Source organism: Pagrus pagrus (assembly GCF_965226575.1).
Source record: "Pagrus pagrus genome assembly, chromosome: 5".
Taxonomy (NCBI): Eukaryota; Metazoa; Chordata; class Actinopteri; order Spariformes; family Sparidae; genus Pagrus; species Pagrus pagrus.
In genome coordinates, this window is record NC_140189.1 from 5,007,371 (window position 1) to 5,020,903 (window position 13,533).

The 13,533-nt window shown below is 39.1% G+C and overlaps 1 protein-coding gene across 1 annotated transcript in view; it reads right to left on the reverse strand.

Moving 5' to 3' along the window:
- slc36a1 (solute carrier family 36 member 1) overlaps positions 1-13,533 on the reverse strand; it is a 52,836-nt gene that overhangs the window by 32,274 nt on the left and 7,029 nt on the right. Inside the window, exons 3-10 of the mRNA XM_084352469.1 lie at positions 12,708-12,822; positions 12,511-12,601; positions 10,891-10,979; positions 8,259-8,348; positions 7,455-7,539; positions 5,101-5,328; positions 1,474-1,572; positions 516-682 (exon numbers count right to left, since the gene is read on the reverse strand). Of these exons, the coding sequence (XP_084208595.1) occupies positions 516-682; positions 1,474-1,572; positions 5,101-5,328; positions 7,455-7,539; positions 8,259-8,348; positions 10,891-10,979; positions 12,511-12,601; positions 12,708-12,822 (964 nt within the window). The remainder of the gene's footprint in view (positions 1-515; positions 683-1,473; positions 1,573-5,100; positions 5,329-7,454; positions 7,540-8,258; positions 8,349-10,890; positions 10,980-12,510; positions 12,602-12,707; positions 12,823-13,533) is intronic.

Below are 13,533 nucleotides of genomic sequence, written 5' to 3' on the forward strand. Positions count from 1 at the left end.
AAGCCAGAACTGAATAGAGTCTGAAAATAACAGCCAGGCACCAAAAATATAGCCGCGTTTCCACCAAGCGCATTTCATAGTAGAATGGATTATTTTCACATTCATCGGCAAAAGTTGGAGAGACCCATAGAACCACTCCATTTCATCCCGTTTTTTGTCAGATGAGGTCTCAAGCGTCCTTAGCTGATACTATAAAGGTGACGTTAAAACACTGCAGATTACTGAATGGTCACAGAGAATCAGAGCAACCAGAGTTGTCTCATCATCTGCACTCTGATGTAGGATTTCCCAAACTCTCCTGTTTTTGTCAGCAGTCCTTTGTCTTCCTCAAACAAAGCTTGTCTCTTTGTAGTAATAAACAACCACACACCGGGAAGAAAGAACACTAAACGTTTGATGTTCTCCATTGTGTGTGTCAAACGTTGAGTGAGTCAGTGTCAGTGAAGGGTTCAATCTGAAAGTGTTGGGTGGAAACGTGTCATATTTGTGATCGAGGGATGCAGATGTTCTTTTACCAGCAGTTTGGCAGGTTTAGAGTGATGCTCCCTCCTATGTGCTCTCCGAAGCACATGTATCCGATGGTACCGAGGCTGATGTAGAGGAAGGTGACGATGCCCATCCCCGAATACAGAACGGGGATGAAACTCTGAGGCCTCTGCATTTTGTTCTCCAGGGGAAGAACCTGCCGACCCACAAAGACATAACCAGACTGTTAATAGGACAACGGACCAAAATGACTGTATGATTTGTGAGTCAGCCTCTCCTTTGACATTTGAACAACATCAGAGGCAACAGTCCAAAGGGCTTTGAAAAGGAAAATGTCTTAACAATGTTCCTGACTGAGTTTTTATTTTACAATGTCACTTCCTCTAAGGCTGTGATATCTTGATTCTGACTTATGGACACGTTATAATGAAGGCTTAATTTGTGTTGACATTTCAGCAACAGACGGAGGCTCTCTTGGACTGCACTCAATTTACTGTTAAGCGTAAGATTAACTCAACAGCCAAGGGAACCACTAGTTATCATGTGACATCTGTGGTAAGTACTGTATAACCACCGAATCAATAAACACTCCTGCTGATGGGGGAGGTACTGTGAATTGTGCAGTGCTTGGTTTGGGTTTAAATTCTGTTTTTTGAAAACATTTTAGGAGAGAAATGGACAAATAACAGGATCACGGTTCATGTTTGATCAGCACTGCCTTGATTTACAGTTTGAATGGAGTTTAGTGAGACACCCCTCACTTGATAAAAGAGAGACAGCGGGGTGGCAAATTGAAATCCAATCATAACGGGGAAAGAATGGAGATAATGAGAACATTTATAATACCAGGTGTAAATGCAAAGACCTCTGATTAGTTGTTATGTTGTCGTTGTTAGACACATTTCATATTAATACAAGCTGTAAATGGGGTGTAACTGTTTAGATGTTAATGTGTTTGACCCTTGCTTTCATCAGTCGGTCACGTACCACTCCGATTCCTTCGAAGGCAAAGATGGCCGTCCCAAAGAAGAGAGGGTAGTCTTTAGCTCTGCCGACCTTTGGTAGGTTGATGGGGTACGTGATGTTCTGAGGGAGGAGAAGACAGAAAAGTTTTGAACATTAACTCTTCCTTCTGCACAAACTGCATCAGTTAATTTGATGTTATGATCCAAAGCTTTGCTGAATGGTCATCTCTGAATGGATAATTTGTTATTCCTGAATACTGTTCCACATCTAATCATATCACATTTACAGTCAAGAGGTGCATTTGGATAATTTGTAATCAAGTTAGGTAACATCACTTTGCGCTGAGAGGACATCATTCCTCGGCCTTGTTAGACTCGTTGATCAGCCGAAAGCTGCAAATCACATTTGCTTGTAATATAGTAATTGGATATGATTGGAGTCTGGAGATAAGTTGGTGTGAAATAAGCAGGATGATATAAAGAGAGCTGTCATTGCTGCAAAATAAACCCAACTGGGAGAATAAAAGGCAGTGTTAGTCATCAGATCACACCTCTTTTGCACACTGCAGGATTCATGAAAGGTCCCCCCATAACAACAAACCTGTTAAGACCTGATATTAACATGTGTCCTGAGTGACTGCTTGTGATTGCATCTCACTTTCTCACTCTATATTCCAATATACACATAATTTAATACAATATCACAATATAATAAAACAATATCTCTGGGACAAACATACACAATGTTTTTACACAAACAAGAAAGAACTCGACGTACAACATTTGCCGAATTTACAAGAATGCCGAAGTGATTCTGAATTTGTCAGAGAAAACATTTCACAATGTTTAGAAAGACATTTCACAATGTTTAGAAAGAAATTTTGCAATTTTTCAAGAGAGTCTGGGGACTTTCTCCACAGGAGACAAATAAGTAAACTATATTGATTGTCATTTAGTGCATTTGTAAAATTTGATATCTGTAAATAAAATGTCTTCTTTCATAAATTTAGTGTAAAAGGTGAAACAGTGTGTTCAAACAGCTGCTAAATGTTGGCAGTTAAGATGCACTTCAGACACGGAGGCAGAAAGGCTGGTGAACTTTGACAAAGAAAGAAACAACCTCATGTGTTGCATTTAATACTGATTGCAAGAAGGCCCAAATGATTTAGAATTGCACCCCCCCCCCCTTTTTTTTTTTTTTCATGTTTTTCCTCTCTCATCAATTCTCAAAATTGTGTGATTTTGTAAGGGAGTCTGGAGATTTTGCGGTTACTGGTTCAATGGATTACTCAGGACGGATGTTAATACCAGGTCTGTACAAGTCCAATGACTTAAATGAATCTGCTGGGGAAGGACCAGCAGAGTCAGCTGGACTTCTTTGCTGTTATGAGGGAACCTCTTTATGATTTCACTTTGGATGACCATATCTTTTATAACTCTTAAAATGAAGGTCAAGGGGACGAGCCAAAACCTTAAAGCCATGAAGTGGAGTCATTAAATGTGAAATTGGAGGAAGCATTTAAGAACTGCATTAACATTATTATACTTTCTGGGGTTAAAGGCATAAAGCGCACCAAATCAAGCCAGAAAAAAGAAAGACTGTTTATTTTTTTTATTCTTGTTGCTTTTATGCTCTAGCTTTCCCAAAATTTCTTGCTCATGTGATTCATCAGCCGCAGAAACACCTTACGGCCCACATACATATATCTCTTAGTGCTGAATCTTTGGACGGTTTCTGATGCAAGAAATTGCTTTTTTCAAGGCAAGGCCGTTTGTCCAGGAACACGACTGCTATATATCTGTAAAAGGGCAGAAGCTGCATGATGAAATACTCTATAACCGGAAAACAGGTAATCTGGAGATGCTGTCACTATCAGTTGTCCTGTTATCCATAACAACCCCAGCAACCAATCAGCTCAGTGGAAACAGAGAGACCGATTATAACACATAGAGAGGATAGTGTGGGGGTTAAGGTGGCTGCTTTTAGATACTGATACAAAAAAAAGATCACATTAGATTACTGCTTTGATTTAAAGACAAATGTATCCTTTTTCGCAGATTATTATCCCACATACAATGAATCTTTACCCAACAGATCACAGAGCTTACTTTTTTGTATTGTATGTAGTGTTTACTTGGCATTAAATTCCAAAACAGATTAAGAAAAACATTCTGTACTCAGTTTGTAATATAGTCAGTTATGCTCACATTTTATAGATGCTTCGATCTATATAAGTGACAGTGTTCACATGTGTTTCAGCTATGTAATCTGATTTTTCCAGGATTTGAGGAGCGTCCGGATTTAGATTTTGCCAAGTATGTTAGTTTTCCTATGGATGTGCTTTAAATGACAAAAGGTATCACTGTCACTGTGAGGGCAGAAAGCAATATAATCATCACTTTTCTGTGTGTGGATGTATGACAGTCGAATTAGCAGGCAAGCAGATATGTCACTTCCAGCTACTATATTCATTAAAAATCTTCTTTTTTTTATCATATGGGGAACAAACACAATTTGAACCATGTAGACAAAATTGTTTTTGAGTCTGTAAGGATTCTCTTCAGATTCTCTTCAGATTTAAAAGTAGTCAAATTACAAGAGAGGCACAGAGAAGGGCTTAAAAAAACACAAAAACAAAAAATAAACAATATTCCTAGTAAGCTGTTTACGTGGCTAAGGGGAATGAATAACCCACCAATACTCCTGTGTGTATGCAGCGGCACATACTCAGATTAACGCGCCCTACCATGTTGTTTATCACACGAGGGGCTTGTGCCTTTTCGCTTCTTTGCATTAGAATATGATTTTTTCTAATCTTTTCACTGGTGGTGGACTGTGTGAACACAACCTCTCTCTTTCATTATTTCAAACACCTCTTTAATAAGATCAGTGTTGTGATATTTGCACATATTCCAAAACCTGTTGATATCCAAGTGTTTCATAATGTTAAAAGCAAGTACATTACCGAGGTCCAGTGGAGGGACATTTTAAAACGGATCCACTCTTTGTCTATATGTGCCAGGCCACTGCTGGCTTATATTAGCAATAGTCTTACTGTTATTCCTGATGATGCCAGGGACGCTTCTTAAAAGTTGGAAAGAGAGAGGAACCCCTTCCCCCCATCTTATGTATTTATTTACTTTTTTTTTTTTTCTTCCTTATTGTAATATTTTACTCTATTTTGTCTTATAGTACTTTAATTATTCACTTATGTTGCTATATGTTACTATGTAACAGTTTAGTTGTTTATTGTGACTACATCTGACACGGGTTGTCGGGAGGGATAGTGGGATTCATGTTGGGGTTTTCTTTGGCTCCAATGCAGACACTCGGACATAATGTGAAACTGTTGTACTTTTCTGTACTGTCTGCAGAAACTGAATAAAGAAGTTTGGGGAAAAAAAGAAAAAGCAAGTGCGTTTCTCCTTCTGAACAGAAGTTTTGGAATAAATCCTAATATCCAAACTGAACATGCTGTTTAATGACCTGTATCAATGTTGTCATTGTTGTTGTAACCTGCTGTTAAAAATCGGTTTATTGTGTGCATGAAAATATAGTCAGGGTGAGAAAAGGCAGAGCTGAGAAGAAGCATGACCGAAAGGAAGGAAAACAGACCACAGAGAGAGATGAGAGTGATCAGGTGTTTACCGTGATCGAGTAGAAGTAGATGAGGACCAAGCTGGCGGTCATGACCAGGTTCGCCACCAGAGAGAGCGGAGCCAGGTACTTCAGGTTGGGGGTGAAGACCAGCAGGATGACAGCGGGCAGGAAGCAGAGCATGTAGAGACGGGAGTCAAAGCTCGGCACCAGCACCTGGGTCTGGTTGGTGTAGTTCATGTGGCAGCTGAAGGTGGTGGCGTTGGCTGCTTCTACCACCTGGTGAAGGAGGAAAGAGTCAGTTTGTAAATACGAGAAGGGAGGAAACTGGTTCTGCTGAAATTTGAGCCCGAGTATGAAGATTTTTTGTGGAAGTCTTCACAATTCTCTTGTTCACAAGTGCATTCACAAGTATTTCTTGTTACTGATGATGATAAACACCTAAAGAAGTAGGGAAACTATACTGAAAAAATGTTTTCTAGGCTAACGGGAGAAATAGCTTGGATGACGAACTGATTATCTAAATGGTCATTGATTAAGTTTGTGTTGAATTACTTCTCAATCACTCACGTAAGCATTTCAGGAACACTAATTAGTTCACAACATTATTAACAGGTTTGAAAAAATTAACGAGACGGTAAATAACACAACCAAAAACTTTCGAAAAGAGTTTTCTTGTTAAATTGAAATTTACTCTTTTGCACAGTACAGTTGGTGTGGCAGCTGAGGAAAAGAGACCAGACAGGTAGACAGACACCACCATCTAGTGGTAAGAAACTGTACTACAATTATTAACTCTCTCCACAACCACAATATCATTGACAGAATTCAGGGACCAAACCAAATACAATGCAGAAAATGTTCAATTTGTTGACAGTGAGAGCTGTTCAAAATGTATTTCAACTAATGCAAACACACAACATGCAAACTACACTGTACTGAGCGTGAGCAGGTTTCAGATGTTTCACTTTTAGGCATTTAGAGTTTCAGTGTGGTGAACAGTTAAGTTCCCAGATCTTCAACCATAACATGGTCGGGGATCGGAAATTACCCAGTTGAAATTTCTAACTTTCGATCTCGAAACGTTCCAGGTGCAGGATGAAACAAAAACATGGCTGACCATGACAAAATGATGTTATATACACAACTGAACCTCTGCATTTATCAACGAATTAGAAGAGGAAAAACAACTTGTGAGGTAACAAAGACAATCATACATTTTTTTACCTTAGAAACAAAAAATCGAAGTATTCCATTACTACTGTAGTCTACAAATACATCCTACATCCCATCCCCAAACAGTACCTGCCAACATTAGGTTGTGGGGAAAAAAGGAAGATTTTCTGGGCTAATGCAAAATGGCCTATCCTCCTCACCTTCATATACCCCCAGATTCCTGCTTGCTTTACAAGTAGGAACTCTGACTCTGAGTTGTCCAAAAGGCAGCTAAGGTCACAGATCAAGGGTCACAACAATCATAGATAAAACAAAAGCCATATAGAGAAATGCTTAGGTAGAAGAGAAATACCCCCCCTTAATTAAACATTAGTTAATTGTATTCACATCATCTACATTTTAAACTTATCATCAGCATCTGTCAAAGTATTTCATGTATATGTGACACAATAGCTTTTGCGCAAATGAAAAATACTGTTTGTCACCGCGAATTTAAGATAACAAAGGTAACGAGAAGTTCAAAACATCATAAAACGGAAGCAAGATTTCACAGTAACGAACTCGGATGAACTTCCTCCAAATCCTCTATAGCTGTATTTGGGTTTGTTTCTATCTCCAATTCATGCAGATACAATATATTTGGAGCTTTGCCAGTGCAACATTTGTTGTATGTTGTTTGTGTTCAGTTAAATGTATTCTGTTAAAGCTGGTGGATATAAATCCTCACTGTTTCCTCCACCGCTAGGGACCCATTTATTTGTATCCAGTGTGGTATGTGTAAACTTTGAGTGAACACTTAAACCTACTCACTCTCTCAGCGAGCACAAGTACATACATAGAAATGCCCTTATGTAACTATGGGGACTGCCAGGTGAACTAAAATAACCTTCATGTGTCCATCCTTACTGAGGTAATTCCATAAGTCCATAATCACAGTAAACAGCAACAGGTTCACACACTTAGTGCTCAACCTCCACATTTATTAGAGCCTGTCAGTCTATTCAGAGCTGTGCAGGTAAAAGGTCAAAAGACACAGTAGCCTGTACTCGATGTTGACACAGCAAACAACCTGTCCGTGGTTTGATAAGGAGTGGCCAACTATTAGACTAACAGAGAAATCATATTATAGTGCTTTAAATCATCATTTTTCTAATTTCAAGTTTAGTAATTGTGTGTGTGTGTGTGTGTGTGTGTGTGTGTGTGTGTGTGTGTGTGTGTGTGATTATGACCTGCTTGATGTTGTCACTGAGGAAGACAAAGTAGACGCAGCAGAAGCCCAGCTGGGTGATGATTAGAAACAAGTTCACCGTCTGCCTGAAGGAGGCACAGAGACAACAGATGTCAGATAAAGGTTAAGAATTAACATACATTAAATATCACGGTTGATTCATACAGTAGGGTCATAAAGTAATACGCACATGAACAAGTCAGCTTTCTGACAGAAAATTCATATATGTGTATAATATTTTGTGCTTATTTTCAGCACCTTTAAATGTGTATATGTTCATGCCAAAAAGTTTCAGCACGCTTCACTTCATGTATCTGTACATTTCTGAATACTTTTGGAAAAAATGTTGAGAAATGCTGAATTATGATTGCCTGTAGGCATATTTCTCATTGGTGCTGTTCAGCTGACTGCTGTGCATTGATTATTAGACTCTCTACATTACAACATCAATTAATTAAGTTTACCAATCATCTCAAATTTTCCAACAATTTTTACCAAATTGAAGCAACATTTTCAGAAAACTTCAGAAAAATTAATATGACATTCTTCTAAAATATAACACTCTATAGAATAACATATTTCATTACAATGAAGCCTCTGGAACACTATTTACATCCCAACGAAACTCTAAAAGCCTTCACTGAACTGGAGCACCGGGATATGTTAGCCTTTTTAAAATGAGGCAACTTACTGAATACAATCCCTTTCATAATATGTAAATGACACAACTGTATGGGGTTGACTTGACTAAAAGATGAGAACTTATTTCAGCCTTTTCTAATGGTCGGCGAAACATTTGTCTTACTTTCCCCACTGAGAGTGTCTCCTCAGCCATGAAACGTTCTCCATCCCATACTGCACGGCCTCCCCGTAGGTCAGAGACGGCCTGCTTAACCTGGACAGGGACACAGAGTCACATTAGTTTGTTTGGATGAAATTCTCTCTTTGGGAGAATACACACTGCAACTGTCTGCATCATCACATCTGCATTACCTGCATTACTATGACAAACACTGAAGGCTGCCTTAAAAATAAACACAAAAAGTCAAAAAAAGTCATTTCAAGTTATACTTATACTTAGTTAGACTGTATTCACTTTACAGTCAAGAAAGATCAGATAAGAAAAACAAAACAATAAACCAGTTGCTCCTAACCAAAACAAACAAACAAAAATGACAAATATCCAAAATTGAAAACCGTTGGGTTGTTTTAATTACCATCCTCTCTAATGTCGGACAAGGCTGTTTAGCAGAGAGTGAAGGCTTTGTGACTATAGCTTGTGTTCTGGTCTTCACTTTGCCTTTATCCCATGAGATTTATTATGCGTATATGGAGATGTAGGCCTACTGAATATTTTTAGTATTCTTACACCACTTAAACTCAAGAAGGTGACCCCAGTATGCCCGATTACTGGGGTCAAGTAAAATGACACATTGTGCCACTCACTTGGCTGATGTAGCAACTCTGCTCAGTGGGGACGAAGTTGACGTCGGTAGGCTGGGTGAAACAGCTAAAATAACAGTGAAAATAAAATATTTTTTCTTCAATATGTGATGGGATGGATAACTACATATTTGCAGATAGTTACTGCAACATATGGTTGCTGCATGTTAATGAGGGAACAAGAGGAAGTGGTGACTCTTCAATAAAGAAACCTCAGAAACAGGAAGAGCAGGATTTTCCCATGAGCCTTTCTTCTCGCTATTTCTCTGACTGATGTGTGACTTTTCTTGAAGTAGCTATATCTGTGGCTCACTGTAGGAGCTCTTCATTCATGCTCTCTGTCTGCTTAATCCTCTTTAGCGTGGCAGGGCGGAGCTGGTGCATATCCCTGCATAAACAGGGCAAAGGGCGGGAGACACCGTGGACAGGTCGGATGGACCGCATGAGGCAGCATGACTACAACACACACGCACTAATGGAAATCTGATAACCTGTTAAAGTGCACACGACTGTGTTAATCACCTCAGTAGTCACACACTAACAGCTGTAAAACAGATAATGGATCATATTCTTGGGGTTTATTGCCTTGTTGGTTCAGTTACATAATCAGATGTCTTAAAATTGGACCAGAAACGTTTACAGCAATAATCTGATTGGTGAAGCTCATCACAGGTCACAGTTACATTATGTTTGTTTTGTGGAGTTGACGATACGCTCCAAAACTCGCTGTCCATATGCTGTTAATTACACAGTCGAAAAGGGTGGAGAGCTGCACTTAAATAGAGTGTAATCTGTCAGCCAGCGACAACAAACAAGTCGGTGTTGGCACAGTGGAAAGCTTCGGTTTCACAGCGCACACAGTGACAGATTATCTGGCGTAAACAAGCCACAGTGGACCTGCTGTGAGGGAACGGAGGTAGAGACAACAAATTATCTTCAGGCTTTGTTTTGGAAACAAACAATTGCGGTGGAAGAAAAAATCATTTACACCCGCATGGACGAGGACTTTCAATAGAGCCCTATTTGTCTCAGCGTGTTTTTTTCTCTGTCAAGTTTAGTAAAAAAGTATTCTACGTTTCCCAAAAACAATTCAAACAAGGGAAGATTCTGCCCCCAAAGAAGAGGAGCAAACTTTTTCATTAAGCAGTGGGTTTAGGGTTGTATGTCATGATGATATATAGAGGTTGTTCTACAGTGATTAAGCCTTTCAATATCTCTGTTTGTGTCGCAGGCAAAGCGCTTAATCAATGAGCCAGACTCATTATAGGAATATTGGATTTACAGGATTTGTTTATTAGTGTAACAATCTATTTGTTAAGTAATGAATTCACTCTATTAGACACTTTGTTTTTATTTAAATTTTTTCAGAATTTAATTGCACTTGTATAATGTTTCATCAGTGTCGCCAGGTCATTTTGCCGGGCCTCCAGCGTGTAGCCCTGAATATAATGTTAAAGGGTAACCTTGGCATTTTTCAACCCTATTTTCTCATTTTTTGTGTGTCCAAGTGACTACAAGGGGACACAAACATTTTGAGACACTGCCAAGATGTCTTCAATCACGCAAGAAATACTGCAAATATTGGGAAAAAAATCTGCACAAAGAAGTTTTTCATTTTTGTCATGAGCTGGAAAAATAAGACCGACCTGGTTCTGCAATTGTCTTTTGAGTCTGACCAGAGCAGAACTACAGGCTGTTGGAAAAGATTACATGATGTATAAGACATCAAAATATTAATTGCAGGGACAGTGTTATGGTCATTTTGAGGTTTTTAGCAGCAGGCAAGTACCAGTTAGGCTAACCTAGTTAGGTCACAGTCCAACTGGACATGGAGAGGTGTACTATACGCTTACTGCCTGACAGACAGCCAAACACCCGTGTTTGCTGTGTGTGCATGTACACAACGTCCTACTATTTACTCTGTGAGGTGGAGCTGCCATCATTAGTTCTAAGTTGACAGTGCAGATCATGATTTTCAAGTGTTTTTTACTTACTTTCCACTGAGGTGGTGAGAACATTTCACCAGCACCCTCATACAGTGGACGGCGATGACACCCATACACAGCAGGCTGACTGGTCCAAGCTACACAGAGAAACACAGACAGAGAGGTCGAAAAGTATGAGAGTAAATTTATCTAATCTTTCTATGATTGTTTGAGGAAAATTAAAGATGAAATGACGCCACAAAGTTACAACATAATACTGAAACATTCTGCTAAACATGAGGATGTCCTTTGAGTTAAATTAAAGACAGTCCAGTGTGATTACAGACTTATAGTGTCCAAATTAGTACAATAATTAATTGGGATGTCATGATTCCAGCAGTCAGTGCTGAAAAGAAAATGTTTAAATCAAAAGTTGAATGAAAGCGGGACCTTAAAATTCAAATCAAATTCTGGATTTGACACCCATATTAATTAATGATTTGCTGATATCGCCTGAGCGGCCGATCACACTGGACAGCAAAACCATTGTTTTCCTGTGGTACACCGGAGTTGCATTGCTTTTCCATTAATTACATTTGATTGCCTGGTTGTAAACGCAGCTCCGCTCAACAGGCGCACCACACTGTTTTGCCTAAAATAGGTTTGTCCAAGTCTTTTTAATCAGCCACGCCTGCAGTGACTCTTCTCTGTGTAATCAGTGCTAAAGAAGCTGCAGTCTAGAACTGCAAACATTAATCGATTAGCTGTTCAAAAGAAAGTAGTTGCCAAATTTAATATTATTGGCTTTTCAGACAGGATTCAGACTAGACTATTGTGATGGGCAATTTTCACTGTCTCCTTAACCTTTATACACTAAATGATTAACCGACTAAGAGATAAGATGTAATTGTTAGTTGCAGCCCTACACTTCTCTGTCCAAATCCAATATTGTGCACTTGCAAATGTTTTACATTACAAGGAAAATAGGAAAGGAAACAGGGATTTTATATGTAAAACACCTGCTCCATGCAGATGTTCTTGAATTTTACTTTTCTATTTTGTTAAACAACAAAATAATGATTAAAAAAGACTTTAGTTTCTTATTTCACTTGTTTTTTTAGCCTTTACTCCATCTAGAAGTGAAAACATTCAAGAAACTGAAACAAGTCCAGTTGCCTACAATACAGCACTAAGAATTACCATGACCTGAAAGACTGAGAACCTTCATCAACATGTTTACTTCATCAATATAACTTCAGCCTCTGTCTAAAGCCAAGTAAGCAGTAGATCAGTTAAGTCAACATGAAGGCTTTTATCATTCTATATTCAAACATTTTTACAGCCTGTCTAACTAAATTGACCACAATCGTTCACTTTGATGCAACATGTAAATGATTTCCCACCACAACCACAGCTGCAAGACTCTGTGAACAAGTGTCAGCGCTCGGGGGAGAAAAATAACATTAAGAAGGCAAAAACCAGCCCTGATAGTTACGAGCATAAAACCACACTGTACTTTACACACAAAACTAAAGCTTACAAAAGGCTGACTGTGCACATGCTCCATTGTCTGTAACACCACCAGCCTGACCACATCTGCTCTATGTCATGAGTATTTGACAGGAACAGAATCTAATTTCATGTTTCCAGAACATGGTGTGATCGGATAGTATATCCCTGCGTACTCACCACCAGGCCTGCGTTCTTGACAGCCAGGGGCAGACCGAGCAGCCCTGTACCGATGTTCCCTTTCAACAAGTGGATCAGAGTCTGACAGAAACTGGGAGGACGAGGAAAAACAAACAAGTTTTATGAGCTTTTCTGACCATTTAGACATTCCTGTTGTGACTGACTGTTGAGTGCATATTAGTTTTTATAATACGTACGAGGTCCCCGTCCGTTCCCCAATCCTCTCGTAGTTACGTTGTGGTCTGGAAGGTCCAGGTGGAGAGGGACAAAGAGCGTCCATTTCTGATGGATTTTGGTCTGAAAACAAAGAACCTGTGATGAAGAAGAGAGGGTAGAAAAAATGAGAATAATAAGTGAATATGTGTCACAAGGTAGCTCTGATATTATGTTGGGACCTCAGGGCATTTTGTTAAAAGATTCACAATGGGATAAACACATTTTCTTGACTTGCAGGGGCTCTGCACGCAGTTGCACAAGGTACATAAACAGATATTTGTCATCAACAAATACAAACTAAACAATAAGGTGAAAAACAGATAAATGGACTAAATCAAGTGCCATAAGTAACACTTGTAGGTCATTAAAATCACATCATGTCTTCAAGAATATGTTAATTGGCTCTTCTGTCTGCTGTGTGCCAGGCTAACTACACATAAAAAAAAAATCTTGTGACTTTTTAAGTCACAGTGACATCCACTGAAGAAGAGATCCCTGCATAACTCTCTCCTGTAAACCAGCGCACTGTGATAAACACACAATCATTTGGTCTGGCTGTTCATCATTTTGCAATAAGCAAAAATGTTTCAGACTGCAGCTACACTGACAAACTGAACCCTGCTTTGCTGATAGACGTGTTTAATTATGAGACGTGTCACTGTTTAACCACACAGACTGCTGAGCTTCTGTGGAGTCTCGTGACTCTCATTACCCTTTTACAAGCAGAAGAAACTGGTCGGAGCAGAAGAGCACAGTATTTATTGTCACATCAGCAGGGTGAATTTCTACTCACAGTGTGAAAACTAA